Source organism: Phycodurus eques, chromosome 3 (genome assembly GCF_024500275.1).
Source record: "Phycodurus eques isolate BA_2022a chromosome 3, UOR_Pequ_1.1, whole genome shotgun sequence".
NCBI classification, from domain to species: domain Eukaryota; kingdom Metazoa; phylum Chordata; class Actinopteri; order Syngnathiformes; family Syngnathidae; genus Phycodurus; species Phycodurus eques.
Genome location: NC_084527.1, coordinates 2,303,589 through 2,319,986, shown reverse-complemented (window position 1 = coordinate 2,319,986; position 16,398 = coordinate 2,303,589). Strand labels below are relative to the sequence as shown.

Here is a 16,398-nt window from a genome sequence, read left to right as displayed (position 1 = left end):
TTAACCTTAACCTTAACCCCAACCAATTTTCAAGCGGACCTTTTCGCGTATCACGTCGGTCCCTATGTACTGATGTCTTTTTTGTCCTACTGTTGTAGCTAGCTTTCAAAGATGGCCGACCTGTTGCGCATGCGCACCCCAGATAGCTCGTTGATAACCCGGGTGGTTAATTTCCAACCAGTTCCCTTGACCAAGGTGCTGACACACAAGATCCGGATTCGGGTGCCACACGGTTGCTTTCCACCATATTAGCTTAATGCATTGCAAAATTAATTAGCAAGTATCAGGCCGAGAGCAGCTTTTTCAAGAATGTATGACTGTATGTGTAACTGTAAGTGAACTTTGTCCAGTTACAGTATGATTAGCTCACCTGGTGCTTTGATCCTCCCATTAAAAACAGAAGCATTATGGTTAAAAAAAATAAATAAATAAAAATAGCAAGCTGTAGCAGTAATGCTTCATCCAGCCAGAGAGGTAAATTAGACTTAATTTACTCTCGGTAAGTGGAGGTGGGTTTGAAGGGGCATGCGCCACTTTGCCTAGAGTGAATGCATCTTTCTTAGGGGTATTTCCAGGTTTTAATTATCTTAATGTAAATACTTAACGAATTTTACTCAGAGTAATGAGCTAAAGTGTGCACTGCATAAATGGGTTATTCTAATTAATCATGTATGAACTACTGATTTAACGGAAAGCTGTTTAAATTCACTCTGCATTAGGCCAAAGCCAAATTGCAAATTGGCATTTATATTCATACATGACTTCACCTATTATGTCAAAGTAATATATAAACACTGTACTCACTTGGAGCTTTTAACAAGACCGGCTTGCATCTAATGAACCTATAGAAAAATGTGCGCAGTTGTCGAGGATCAATCAAAGGGCTTTTGGGCGTTCTAAAGCGCTCACGAGTGTGATGTTTACAAATCCGACTGGTTTCTTTTGTCTGCGTTTCGACTCGGCAGGCGTGTAACGAATTCACCACCCATGTGATGAACCTGCTGCGGGAACAGTCTCGTACGCGGCCCATCTCGCCCAAGGAGATCGAGCGCATGGTGGGAATCATCCACCGGAAGTTCAGCTCCATCCAAATGCAGCTGAAACAGAGCACCTGTGAGGCTGTCATGATCCTGCGCTCCAGATTCCTTGACGCCAGGTCAGTGCGTGTTAGTCACAAGAAGCCATCGCTGCCTCCCATATGGCCAAACCCAGTGGGGAAGGGCTCTGCTTTTTACTTTGGTCCACAGGTCTGAAGTTTAGTATTATTTTCCACAAAAATGGAGTAGAAAATCCTTTTATATATATATATATATATATATATATATATATATATATATAAAAGGAAAAGCATTTTCCCCAAGTCTTTAATGAATCTATATAATGTATGAGGACTGAAATAAAGAAACTTTTCTACTACATTGTACCATTTTGGGTTTTTTTGGGGGATGTTCTTGTATTTGCTTTTTAACTGAACTACTGTCCAGAAAAGAAAAGCTTTAGTGCCTAAGCTTTCTGTGGTCTCACAACTCACGGTGGCACACCACAAAACAATTCAGAACATTCTGGGCTGAAGAATGCATTATAACTAAACAGCTTTCACGTAAGAACCGTGCAAACACAAAACTTGACTTTGATGGATGTAGTGGAGGTTTATTCCGTTTCTACTAATTGTTGTGCATTACTTTTATTCAAAACCATTTTTATAGCAGAGATGCATGGTTGTAATCAAGTTTCCGTTCCATGCATGATGACTTTCCCGCACAATCATCCCGTCACACCTGAAAGCAGACTGAATTGAGGATCAGTTTGTGTGTAAAAGAAATGTTGAAGGGCGGAAATATGCAATTTTGCGAGGCGCAACACAAGTTTAGGCCAAACGAGCCGAGCGGAAGCGCATTTGCTGCCCGCGCTCGGCGCAGTAAACAGGGCAACAAATAAGCAAATGCTCAAGAATGCGATAAGTAGTGCCCTTGGGAGGGAAGCGGACCCAGATCTAGTTTGAGTTTGCTTGTTTCTGCCGGAGATCCCCGGGGCTGTGGCACTTAAGGAACAATGCTCAACTGTGCATGCCGTGATTTCTATAATGTGCCGAGATGCACTCCGACTGGGCTTTGCGCTCCATCACGAAGCCCACCCATCCACTGCACTAAACCCTGCACATTACACGCTTGGACTAGAAATTGGAGACCAACGGACCAAATTAAACACTGTATGTGCTTTGTGCTTGTGTGCGCGTTTGTTTGTGTGTCTGCTTGTCAGCGTGTTGGTCGGAAGCCAGTCTTCTTTGTCTTGACGAGACTTGCAGCAGGACACAGTGCAGTATTTTGCTCCTCAGGCCCTTAGAGGCCATTCCTCATCATTTTCACCATTTATGTGTGAGATTGATTGTGCAATTTGTGCGATCCAAATGGATGCGTTAATGCTGGTCCCACTAATAGGCTCGCCCGGCCTTTCTCTCGTTTTGCTCCCCACTCAGGCGGAAAAGGAGAAACTTCAGCAAGCAGGCGACTGAAATTTTGAACGAGTACTTCTACTCGCACCTCAGCAACCCTTACCCGAGCGAGGAGGCCAAAGAGGAGCTGGCCAAGAAGTGCAGCATCACAGTTTCCCAGGTGGGTAGCGCACATCCAAACAGTAGCTGGTGGCTAATCAGGGTGGGGAAGGGGGAAGCCACGGGTTACACCACCAAGACACAGCGTCCTCAGCTAACCTTGACATTGTGACTGCCTAATGATGCTTCAGTCGAGGCAGTGTGAGCAGGGCCACAGAGAGGGGAGGACCACCATCTTGGCCTCAATCAAAGCACTATGCTGTCCTTCCTTAACTGCCCCGACGCCGGCTGCCCCGCCATCCGCCTCCCCCTTCGACACTCATTCCCATCCTTCTTGCCTGTCACTCACTCAGGTCATAAACTGGGGAAGAAATCATCCATTGTTGAAAAAGATAAGATTCTCACGTTATGCGTAAAAAAAAATATACAGAAAAAAACCTTTTAAAGCTTACAATATGTGACTTAAGCGCTCGATAGCCGAGCCTCCTTTTTGGGTATAAACCTGAAGGCAATATCTCGCACACCTAACCCCCTCATCCGCATCTAAATTATTACCGTGCACGCTCCCCTGTTATTTCCTGCTGACTACTCTCCAGACGCTTAACACAAACACGTAATATTGCTCTGCGCTCGTCCTCATGAGGCGCAATATCAGAGAGACATGAATCTATAACATAACGATTCATCTGCAGTGTTTTGTTCTGTGTGGGGAGGGGAGTGTTAAGGGGTGTATTGAGTGTAGTCATGAAGAGTCAGATACTGTAAAAGCCCATTCTTTTTTGCCTTCAGGGGGTGGGAAGCACCATCACAGTATCTCAGGTATGTCATAACTTCTCCTGATCCACTGTTTTCATTTCTTTGTTACCTCTTTTGTTTATGTATGTAATAGCCACTTCACTGCACAGAACCCCCTCCCTCTCACACAGCTAGATCATCGCTAATGTTATTATGAATTCAAATAATAAGATTGAATTTACATAGTACAATTCACATCCCACCTTGAAATATTTTGGTCAGCTCATATTTTACAAGCACACTAATTTGTTCATCATATTTTGTGTGTACAGACTCCAGTATGTGTCACATGCTACATTTTGCATTTACTATTGTTTGTTTGTTGTTTGGCATCAACAGGATGTGTGATGTTTGGAATATCCACCTTTTGTTGTCTTTACTCCCCCCAAGCCCCCCACCACCCGGCCCATGCACAATCATGCTACAACACTGAAAGAAATGGGCACTGGTGGAACTTGGCTTCGTTTTCCAAGTGCCTTGCTAAGCGGGCCACTGTACCCCCGTCCGTCCCTCATGAGAACAAATCAGTCCTCGCAAGAATTAGAGTGCCTTTAAAAATTCGCTTGAACTCATCGGGCCCCATTAGTGGCGCACGCAGTCCTCGGCAAACAGAGGCCACAGCAGACATTATTATTGACTTATTCTTTAATGCTTTAGCTCATTTTAAGTGAGTAGCAAAATGCGAGGCTCACCCTAATGCCTCGTGCACCCAAAGTGTGTTATTCCTCACAGCGCCACGCACTCACAATCCAATCGCAGTGGCTATTCTGTGGGCTTAGTTTAGCCATTTGTCAAAATCCCAAATTCCTTTTTTTGTGTGGGCTTTGTTGATTATTCAAACAGTTCATCAAGTAAAAACCATCCATCGTGAGCTCTATGCCAATATCAATCGCAAGCTTTGCCCGATGCATCACTGCTGACGAAACACCTTGCATTATTGGTCGCGAGGTTGACATTCAGTGTAAACTTTTTCATCTTTTCTTTGCCACCTTGCATGTTTGTTTTAGGATGTGTGGCTGCTCCAGAGCCATATTTTTATACAATCTGAAAATTAACTATAATTTTGTTTTCTCTCTCTCTCTCTCTCTGAGCCACACACCACAGAAACAAATCTGTTTGTGCTCACTCGTTATTTATGGGTCCTGCCTAACTGGTGGCATCACATTCAAAAATGTTCCATTTGTTTTGGAAATTCAAGGTTGTCCAAACTGTAGTCATAAGCTGATCAAATATTTTCATTGATTAGGGAGGATTATTGATTTAAATAGACTCTAACAGCTCCTCAGCGCCTGAAAATGTGGAGCAACTCTATTGTGTTCTTGCAGCCAGCCCGCATGCTCATTAAACGATGACTGGCTTCAAGGCTGCTGATGTCAGGTTTTCTGCTGTTAACGCCCCGGCTCTGCCCTTACTTAGCAGTCGACTGGATGCGTGGCCTTCTCCAAGATGGAAGCGACTTAGCGCTATAGATTAGGTTGTGATCCACACCTTGCACTGCTCAATACTAGGCTGACCCGGAGAACGGCTAAAGCTGTTGTTCAGTGGGCAGGAGAAGAAAATATGTGACATTTAAGGCTTTGCCGCTATGTGCCTGTTCAGGCTTATATGTAGCGGCCGCCTCATATTACACGTTATCACAAAGGACGGGCACCACACGGAAATGGATTATGCTTGAACTGTAAATACTGTGTGTCCACATTTAACTGGCAAACTGCAGGACTGCTGGTTGAAGTGTGGTCCCAATTACATTAAAATACATCAAGGTCACACTTGATCATCAATGCGTTTACTAATTAAAAGAAAAGTTTCAGTGAGACAAGAATTATCATGTTAATGTGATTTCATGTTTGTGGGCTGTTTAAAAAAAAAAAAAAAAAAAAAAAAAAAGGGTGACGATTAGATCATTCCAATCCACTATAAGCAGGTTAAGTAAAAAGGATGCTAGCCAGGGCTTTCATTGCTTCCAATTAAACCTTGCTTGTTAGTTTAACCTCTAGGTAAAGCCATCAAACAATTGATGTCAAGGAAACGCTGCTGCCGACAGTGGGTCTCGCCTGAATGGTCATTAATTTTAATTGCTTAGATATTAAAGATTTAGAGCGCAGAGACGTGCAGGATAGAAATGATCTGTTGTCCTGCAAATCCAGTCACTTTTTATGCCACTACATTGGCTGGCTGCTGGGGATATTAAAATTTAAGCACATGGGTGGAAATTAAATAAAGCGTCATTAGGGGCAGCTGCTCTTTGGCTGGTCCAGCAGTGGGCTGCGAGGCCAGCGAGATAGAGTGGACGGGGTGCGGGGCGTAGCAGCACAGCAATGACACACTCTAATTTATAGAACCATTAAAAGCACGCATCATCTCATCATTATTCTGCGCGCACAGAGCTAGCCAGCATCTACACGCAAGATTCAAACAACTTTTTAGGGTCTCACGATTGTGAGATGTTTCACTTCTATGAAATTTGAATTTAAAACTACTTAGCTTAGCCAGCTAATCCTGTCATCTCAACACGTGTCCCTTTCTGTAGAATAGAATTTCTCCAAAAGCAAAATCATTTAACACTGACTGACAAAATAAAGTATTCTGTGACCGCTATTTGCTACAAGTACTTTTCTCTCACTGAAATACTGACACATACACGTAATTTGAAAAATATTAACTAATAATCATATACCCTGGCTTGTATGAAGGGAAGTGCCAGGTATGTACAGGACAATCTTAATAACTGTCACTTTTCTACCATATTGTAATTTATTGGGATGTACCTGCATGTATTATAGGAAGCCGCTGGAGAAGCAGCCCCATTGCACTTACACAAAGATTCCTTGCCAGTCTACAGAAAAGCATTTCACCTTTTTTCCAAAGGTTATTTGTTGTGTTGTCTAATAACCTCTAAACTGCAAACGACAAACATTGGTAACAATGCATTTTTTTGGTTTTGCACTGATTTCTTCATCATTTTTTGCATCACTCACTCGCATTGTGTGTGCGTGTGCGTGTGTATGTGTGTGCGTGCACCACTGAGGGGAGGGCTGCATCCTTAACAGCCAGCCACGCAATAACGGACATGTCGAAGCGGCAGGGGCCCCTCGTGTTTGGGTTTTGTCAAGAGACAGAGCTGAGAGCATGTCAGGCTCCCATCCATGAGAAGACACAAGTGGCTCCTTATTATGGCTTAATTAGCTTGTGTACCCAGTGGACGTTGCTGCAGGGGCTGGGAATTGGGTACTCGATGGACCCAAACATGACATCTTGAAACAGTCACACTGCTCAAGTGCACGCTGCTGTGGCTGCTTGACGCCTGACTCCTCTGCTCCCCCCCCCCCCCCCCCCCATCCCCCCTCCCCTCTTGTGCTCTTCCACACAGGTATCCAACTGGTTCGGCAACAAACGGATCCGCTACAAGAAAAATATCGGCAAGTTTCAAGAGGAGGCCAACCTGTACGCCGCCAAGACTGCCGTAAACGCGGCACACGCTGCAGCCGCTGCAGTGCAGAACAGCCAGGCCAACTCCCCTACTACACCCAACTCTGGTAGGCACTCCTGCAGAATGAAGAAGAGAGATGAAAAAAAAACCCAAAAAGAATTGCCCTACACTTCAGGCCGTAACCTGCTGCCTACCTCCTTCCCGCGTGCCCCATTCACACAGGCGAGAGAGTGACAGGCTCAGCTCCCAGCTTGGGGATCACAGTGTCTCCCGTCTATAAGACACTCGGTGCCAAGCAAACTCATGCATAAAGGGAGCGTTCCTGACTTGTGAACCGAGAATACATGTATTTTTGGAAAAGAACAAAAACAACATGGCTGAATGATGCCGCGGGATTTGTTTTCCCTTGACTTTTCTGTCAACCTCCTGTCATTTTAAATGTAACGCTACGTAGTCACATGGAATGGTGGCATATTATTTGGCTACACAAGTCTAAACAGGAGCATTTTGGATTAAGGTTATGTTCGCACCGTTTGCATTTTCTATAATACCAAAAGGTCGGTTGCGGTGCAATGAGTGAAATGTAGAATGTGATCGGTTTGGACTGGGATGAAGTGCATCGGGATTTGGTAAGCTTATGAAGTGGTCCCTTTTTCTTGCACCCAGGATTCCAGATGAAAGATGAGGAGTTTCAGCTGGATTCTGCAGAGAGCAAAAACACTCTTTTAACCAACATGTTTACTGGTACTGGTCTTTTCATAAGCTTCTTATTGTTCTTGTCATTTATACCGTGTGATACCTCCGGGCAGTGCTAGATTGCGAGTAGTAGATGTGTAGCGATTGGGAGCTTAAGCGACCAACCGCATGTAGAGTGTGAACCTCACTTCATTTGTGCCCATCGTGTTGGTCAAAATATAAAACCTTCTTCAGTCCTCCTGCATATTGTCCCCATCCGTTTGTTTATTTGCTTCTTTTGCTTTCCTCCTCCTCTCCGGTAGTTGCTTGCTTTATGGTCATTTTTTTCCCTCGTATATTTGTATATTTGTATTCGTCGTCTCTTTGAGTTGGGTTCCATTTATTCAGACACGTTTGCGTGTATGTGTTTTGTGTGCGCCTGGTGTGTGAATGTGCAGTCCTATTATAGCCCGTTCATGTTATTCAGCTACTTACATTTTCCCTCTCTAGGTTCTTCAGGTTCTTTTAACCTCCCAAACTCTGGGGACATGTTCTTGAGCATGCAGAGTCTGAATGGGGATTCTTACCAAGGGGCACAAGTCGGAGCCAATGTACAGTCACAGGTAGGATTAACAATCAGGGACAGTTCCTCAGTGCCGGTGCAGAGAGCTGTCCTTGTCTTGCCTGTGTACTGAGCCGTCCGCAGTGCAGTCTGAAGCACGTTAAAGCAAAGGTAGAAAAACGTATCTTGGCAGTGTAGCCCACATTTGCTCAGTGAGGCTCTCTGATAACGGCAAACGGTCAACAGAGTGTCTACGGATTATATATTTTTAGATGGAAGATTTGGCTGACAAAATATTGTATAATACCACAATCCATTTAAGATTTCACACACCCCAAGTGAACATTTGGTGAATGCATTTGGCTTTGACTTGACCTCTTGGATTGGGATTGGGTTTTTGCTAATGTGATCCCCTTTGTTACTCTCCTCTATCCTCTTTTGTCTCATTGTGTTACTGCTTGTTGTTGCTGTCTACCATTCTGTAAGCTTAATGCACAGCGGTCACAACTGTGCACCTACCAACAATAATTTGTTATCAATTTATATAGTATTCATTTATGCTATACCGTCTGTTATATTAAATGTAAAATGGATAAATAATGAACGATAAATGCTCAGTTAAAACAGTTGGAGTGTTACTGATTTTTGTTATTTGTGCTCATTGTGATTTCTCAAATATAACTGACTCAATCATGCTCGCAATATCAGCATTTACTTTCTGTATTAGAAAATATTGCAGCGTTCTTATCAAATCTGGTTAGCACGTTGTTTGTCTTTGGCTGTTGTGATGGCGTTTTACCCAAGTTAGTGTCTGTCCCTGAGCATGTGCACAGTGAGTGTTGCCCTGCTGCCGCGCACAGAGTTGAACAACTTGTCCAACTTGTCTGCCCCTTCAGGTGGATACTCTGCGCCATGTTATCAGTCAGACGGCAGGATACAGTGATACTGTCAGCCGAAACACCATGTACAGTCCACACAGTTTAAATGTGAGTACACCAAAACTCTCTCCTAAAAAAAAAAAAAAAAAAAAAATAGAAATATATATATATATATATATATATATATAGAGAGAGAGAGAGAGAGAGGCATGAGACATTGACAATAGACATGATATATATATATACACACATATATATATATATATATATATATATATATATATATATATATATATACACAGACACACGCACACACACACACTCACACACACACACACAGTCAAGATATTGAACGTTCAAACTGATAACCGTTGTACAAAAAAATGAACTTTTTTGAACACGTCATGGCGGCACGGTGGCCGACTGGTTAGAGCGTCAGCCTCACAGTTTTGAGGACCCGGGTTCAATCCCCGGCCCCGCCTGTATGGAGTTTGCATGTTCTCTCCGTGCCTGCGTGGGTTTTCTCCGGGCACTCCGGTTTCCTCCCACATCCCAAAACCATGCATGAATTGGAGGCTCTAAATTGCCCATAGGTGTGAATGTGAGTGTGAATGGTTGTTTGTTTGTATGTGCCCTGCGATTGGCTGGCAACCAGTTCAGGGTGTACCCCGCCTCCTGCCCGATGATAGCTAGGATAGGCTCCGCGACCCTGGTGAGGAGAAGCGGCTCAGAAAATGGATGCATGGATGTATTATGTATATATGTATATATAAATATTATGTATATATATAATGTCTCTTGTCAATGTCTCATGCCTCTTCCCAAAAACAAGCCACACAAATTGGTGTTTGCGAGTCTTAATAACACAAAATAGCACTCTATAATGTTGTATTTTATGAAAAGTAGATTTCCGTAATTTCTCGTGTATAATGCGCACCCATGTATAATACGCACTCCCAAAGTTGACCTAGAAATTCTGGAAAACCCTTCTACATATGTATAATGCATTTTTACAATGCATGATTTTGCTTCTACCCATATGATCAAAACATGAAGTATTTTTTCAAAGAATTGATTACCCAGGTATAATTTGTAAGATGGGTACAATTCTTTAAAGAAAACATGAAGGGCTAGGCGAAACACATTTAATTTTATTTTAATAGGATTCAAATTAAACTGTCAAGCATTTCAGAAGAACATTATCATTAATGAAAACATAACCATTAAGAAATAAATGATGGGGGTTGTTCAGTCATATTATTAAAAAAAAAAAAACATTTAACAAATTCTGCCATGGTATGTAAACTTATGAGCACAACTGTATATACAGTATATGCAGTCATATGTACCCCTGTCATATTGGAATGTAAGTGTAGGCTACACCTTTTTCATAACCTCTAGATGGCGGCATTTAATTATAAAATGGGAAAGTTTTTTTTCATTTTCTCCTATACCTATGTATAATGCGCACTATTGACTTGACAATTTTTGGGGGGGGGGGTGCGCATTATACACGAGAAATAACAATTAAATATAATATAAAGAATTAAACAGTTTAAATATCCTGATTTAATGCAGCAATTCAATTCGTCGTGCCTCTCCTGGTGTGCCTGCCTTGGCCACCGCTATGAGTGTAACGCACTCATACAGACACAAATGCAGAAGATTAGTACTTCTACTACGACTGTGAGTGACTCAGTGAGATGCAGTAATATTAGTATTTTTTTTTTTAATGGAGGCTAATTAATATTGAATATTGAGCATTTGTAATATTATCTGTTTATATAGGTTGCTTCACCACTTGTGCTCAAATATCCATTGCTTAAAGGTTTTTAAAATCTATGTAGCAGTTGCCCACAAAGGTCAGTCAAGAATTGTTCTCCAAAAAACAAATACAGGTCAGGTTAATAAATGACAACACTATCTGGAAATTAGCTCTGTCTCTTTTTGTATTGAATACATAAAACATATATCAGTCATAATATACACTCGTTCAAAATAGTTAACAGCGAGAAAATGCTGTCGTCTGAACCGGCAGCTTCCGGTGTCATTTCGTCTCCGCTGAAGCCTTATTACTTTAAGCTCTTCTGACATGTCAGCCTGCAGCTAGATCAAGTGTTTTTCACTTTCTCACAAGGTTTCTCACTTCCATGTGCACTGTAGACCTGTGCCTCGTGGCTCACTGAAGCTTTGCACAATCCTGACTAAAATAGCAACAGGCACTACTGAGTCATCCTCATCTTCTCCCCAAAAATGAAATAAAGATTTAAAAAAATGAGAATCGAGGGTCTCACACACACACACACACACACACACACACACACACACACACACAAAATATTCTTGAATAAGTCATTGTAGCACTGGTTCTGCTTTCAGCCAGAAAGTGCTTTGTAGACATATTAGCATAGACTAACCTTTAGCGTTGTTGATGGTGACGTAGACGGATCCAGTAAAGGCTAGGTCGTGCCTAGAGCGAGGCAAAGTCAGGCTGGCTAAGACTGGCTCTCTTGGCGAGGCCCTGCCTTGTCACTTCCACTCAGCTCTCCCCACCTCAGCCCGGCCGAGCCCTCCCTCCGCCTGACTGGCAGGAGAATATGCAGCGACAAGCTGCCGGACGCCGCTGAACTCGGCTTACACGCTGATTTCAGGCATCTCTCCCATTGGTTGGGACGCAAGACAAATTTGTCTCTTTGCTGATTTGACAGCTCAAAGGCTAGTCCAAAACATTAGAATGCTTTTTCAGGAACGGAAGCATGTTTGCTAGTTGAAGTGATGAAATGGACCTAACAGGCCTTTGTGTCAGGCAGTAGAATGACATCAGTTTGCAGTCAATCAGTAAATGACAAAACGTGTCAAAACAAATATGTATGAAAACCAAACAGTGAAAAACGTACTCCAACAATTGTGTCGTAAAATCGACTGCAGTGCTGACTCTGCATTGAGAGACGGCTGTAACTTTATACAAAGCCTGATTCACTCGCTTAAGTGAATGAGTATTAATAAAAGTGCCTAAATATCATTTTGGTGCTGCTGTTTGAGTTTGAACGTCTTATTTGACTTCCTGCCCATGGGCACAGTACTATCAGCCCCTAGTTGGCCATTCAAACAGCATGGTTGGCATTTGCCAGCTTTTCCATTGGCATATGGGGCAGTTCCAAGGTAGCCGCACTAACTCTTCCTGGCAACAAATTGTAGTGCAAACATGAGGTGACAAGGAAGAAAATCTTAACAATTCTGCAGCTCTTGTGCAAGACTATGTCATGTTGTGGACGGTAATATATAATGGTCGATGTCCCTAAAACACAACTGACCAGATGCCATTGAAGGATTCAAAGTATGTAAAGTGTTTGCATTGTGCAAGTTTGGTTCCGTTTTGGTTTTCAAAGCACCGTGCGATCGTATGGCAGAGAATGTGACAGCCGTCTCGGCCTTCTCCTGTTTGTGTCCCAGACTAACGGGGGGTGGCAAGACGCAACAACTCCGTCTTCAGTAATATCTCCGACAGAGGGGCCCGGCAGCGTGCATTCGGATACCTCCAATTGATCCGCTCTCCATGCATTTGAGCCTCAAGCTGGGCAAGGACTCTTAACTGGCTGCACAACTGCAGAGGACCTCCAAAACCTTATCATGTTTTTTTTTTTTTTTTTTTTTTGGTGCATTTATAAATGTCCCACGACAACATGCCACATGTTCAGATGACATTTTTTACCATGGGAGTCAACTTTTCATGATTGTCTCAGTGTTTCATTTGTAAATCAAATTGTTTGTTGAGGGGTAAGCACACAAACTGTATGTGCAAATATCAAAAAGCCCTCTGATATTCGTCAAACATTCATTTTATCTTCTGTAATGAAAACACAGGATGACTTGTATTTACATGGCATTTTAAATGTCAGACGTACGCCTATTTTGAAAATTAGGTTTTCTTTGTATTCTTCGATGAAATGTATTAAAGCAGCTGTTAATGTGAGTCTAAAAATGCTACCGTTGACAGATCAATGGGAGCTTTGTGATTACTTCCGAGGTTTAATTTGCATTGCAGCTGTAAACATGAGTACAAGCCAATGATTCTTCATAGTCCGGAGGATAAAGAAGTGTAATTGATTGCGTTATCATAACATGACACCATCCCATATTTTTATCATGTGATGTTTGGTATGTACATATTGTAAACATTTTGTACTGCTTGTGGAAGTCATCGAATCCCCCACAGTTGATCATAACTTGCCCAGTGACACACAAACTTGTACAAAAACATACCTTAAGAGTACTTCAACATCCTAACAATCAAATCACAGCTTTATTGCCTCGTTACAATTCATACCAACAAATTCCACCATTCCTGTAGCTTAGAGTGCTCACATACTACCTCTGAACACCATTATACCATGTTAGTTTTTTTTTTTTTTTTTTTTGCCCGACTTATTTTGGATTCTTTTACTTGTTTTGACAACATCTTGCAACAATGTAAATTTACTCATTCACTATGTATATTTTAATCTTTTAATAAAATTCTGTTGCAATATTGCAGCTTAAAATGACAAAAACAAAAGTGAATCTGATAACATTAATACCATGAAAAATAGCCGAGCGAGTACATTGTTGGTCTGTGGCTTTTATGAAGGAGGTGCGATAAAATTGCGATAAATTAACAGTGAAACTGTTGTAAATACTAAAAAGAAAAAAAAAAAAAACATTTTGAATGTTGCTCATCTTATTACTAAATCATACCCAAAAAACTGAGAGAAAAAAAAAATCACTATTAAGACTGTAATGCATAGAAGTTTCAGTATTCAGAACTGTATATTTCCAGCTCTGTTCAACAGGGTTCCATTTTTTTCTCTCTCTTTTCTATTGTATGTGATTCTGAAACGGAAAAGTCATGACAAATGATGTGTGGCAGTGATTCAAATGTAATAAAAAAAATGTTTAGTGTTGCTTTCTAACCGGACTACACCCTGGACTGAAAAGTCTTCTTTGTGGTAGTTGTGTAATTTAAAACATAAATAAAACTTTTGCTTTGATGACAGCATGTAGTTTTGTTTACTTTTTCTTACGTGTGATGACTCATTATAAGAAACAATGATACCATAATTCTAATAGTACAGGTCTTTTGAGAAGGCAAGTCCATTTCATTATGTTGTGAATACATTTCACACCGTTCATAACAACTCGGGGAACTAGTTTTTACGTTCCCAAAAAAATCCCCTTTTTAGAGTCCAGTAACCCCCCGCTGTATTCTGGATTTATTAAGCGTTATTACAGCAGTTATTCTATTTTTTTGTACTATTTGTATATTTTTGTGTGATGCGCTGCACCTGCGCTCTCTCAATATATGTTTGAATGGTTTTGTATTGTTTCAAAGGTGTGTTTAAAGACCTTAAAACTGTTTCAAGCGCTGTAAATGCTATAAAAACATGCCTCGGGTGTATTTCAACAGGGTATTTCTATCCCGGGGGTGGTCTGGAAACTAACCCTAGCGATGCAGGGGGGGGGGTTACTGTATTCCACATTTTCCCAAAGATCGCAAAACTGGATGACTTCTTTTCTAATTTCCTCCAATTATTCCACTTTTTTCAACCGATTGAAACCATTCCAGCTTGAAAATGTTTTACAGCATTTCAGTTCAGCATTCACACGCAATCTCTATTGCTGTATTTTATATTATAGTACATTTGTATTGGATGTAATGTATTCCATTGCTGTAATAATGTTATCATTCTTGCATGTGGTTTGCAACGTACCTGTTGTCTCGGGAAGCGATCCAAAGCACAGGACAGAAGGTGAGCATGTAACGTGATTTGCAGTCAGTCAGTAATGGAGCCGACATTAGCGCTATTAGCTGAAATGTCGTGAAGTCTAGTTTTGGTCGCTGTGGAGTTAATGGATCACGGGGTTGCCAATTTCACATGGAAACTGACATCCATTTATTCTCATTTTCTCTTGTTCACTCACTGTGATTGCGTTCAGCTCAACCCACCTGGATACTTAATACCATCCATTTTGCTATCAATAGACCGCACACTGGCACATAAAATATTTTCTTTGGTCTGAGCTCAAGTGTAGATAGGCAGCAAAGAGACAAGTGAGATGTAACAGCTCGAGTCTAATTTAAGTGCAATGCGCAGGCAGTTTCCCATGAGAGCATATTGTCCATTCAACCAGTGCAAAACTTTGTTGAACACTTTTGTGTGAAAACCATATCTTTGCAGTGGGTCCTTAGTTTATGACATTTCCTGATTATGACACAACCCCCACATATGAAGAAACAGTTGTCTACTTGACATTTGACATTTGTGTTAATGTGCAAGCCAACCACAGGAATAAAGATAAGGAATTGTTTTTCTTGTTTGTTCAAGTTTTTCATTTTATTCTTTTATAGATGTGTTTTTCATACAAATATGTACTCTAATTCCGACTGAACTACTCTGTTAGCTAGTGACATACAGTAGACTGTAATGTGTGCCGGAACGGAACTATGTCGTGAGTTGAGGATCCCGTGTTTTGGAATACCACACGCCCATTCCACTAATACCAAAACTAAAACTATATGGAATAAAGGTATCTACAGGAATTGAACATGGAAAAATATACGTTGGCTCCCCCGCTTTGTCCAAAAGTATGTTTGTGATATGTGTATCCATTGAGCCAAAAGAACTTTGGCGAGGGAAAGGTTTTGATGATGCTGGACCTGAGAGAGGACCTGACTCTCAATCTCTGTTTTCATTTATCCCAAAGGTGTTCGATCAGGTCCAGGTCAGAGTTCTCAAGTTCTTCCATACCAAACTAACTCAAACTTGCTTTTTTTGGCCCTTGCTTTGTGCTACGGAGCAACGTCATGATGGAGGTGGGAACTAAGCGGACTTGCTGAATATTTGGGGAATATAAGAAAAATTCCCATTTACATTCTTGTCTTCATAGTGTAGTTTGCTAAAGTTCCTCTTTTATTGACTTTGCATTGAGCACCAAGCTGGTAAGCACAAGCTAAATTCTGTTTTCTAATAACACACTGCATATATGCATGTGCCTGTACTAGGAAAAAATATGAAAGCATTTGGAGTTTAAGGTCCATTACTGCTCAACTCGGCCATTTGCATTAGAATCTACTAGTTCAATATACTTTTACAAATAGATATATTTACTTCCTCAACTTCAAGCATTGGGTTTTAAGTACTGTACTCAGTAAAATTGGCCCAGAAGCATTTAAATAAGAGCATTACATTTTCTGAGATGATACCTATTAGTGAATTCTCATAGGTTCATTAAAGATGACAATATAAGTAAGTAAAATGCACTAGGAAAAGCATGCATCATTAAATATGGAGATTTAGAATTACATTAGCGATAAGCACCAAGCAAGTGTCAATTAAATTTGAAAAAGATATCATTTACTGTATAGTATGAAAGTGAACTTTTATTAAATTAGATGAAACGTGTATGTTCCCTCATTGAATTTATTGCTTATCTTGCATTGTTCACAGACCCGTGTTATAATGTGTTACAT

At 41.2% G+C, this 16,398-nt stretch overlaps 1 protein-coding gene across 4 annotated transcripts in view; it reads left to right on the top strand.

Annotated features, from left to right (window-relative positions):
* The window catches only part of pbx3b (pre-B-cell leukemia homeobox 3b), a 58,577-nt gene extending 44,663 nt beyond the window's left edge, over positions 1–13,914 (top strand). Inside the window, exons 4-11 of one of the 4 annotated variants that reach the window (XM_061671382.1) lie at positions 966–1,156; positions 2,477–2,612; positions 3,341–3,370; positions 6,717–6,882; positions 7,443–7,520; positions 7,962–8,074; positions 8,910–8,999; positions 12,345–13,914. In XM_061671382.1, the coding sequence (XP_061527366.1) occupies positions 966–1,156; positions 2,477–2,612; positions 3,341–3,370; positions 6,717–6,882; positions 7,443–7,520; positions 7,962–8,074; positions 8,910–8,999; positions 12,345–12,437 (897 nt within the window). In that variant the 3' untranslated portion in view covers positions 12,438–13,914. The remainder of the gene's footprint in view (positions 1–965; positions 1,157–2,476; positions 2,613–3,340; positions 3,371–6,716; positions 6,883–7,442; positions 7,521–7,961; positions 8,075–8,909; positions 9,000–12,344) is intronic. The other 3 variants (XM_061671380.1, XM_061671383.1, XM_061671381.1) reach the window with 3 other exon arrangements.
* Positions 13,915–16,398: the final 2,484 nt, after the last annotated feature.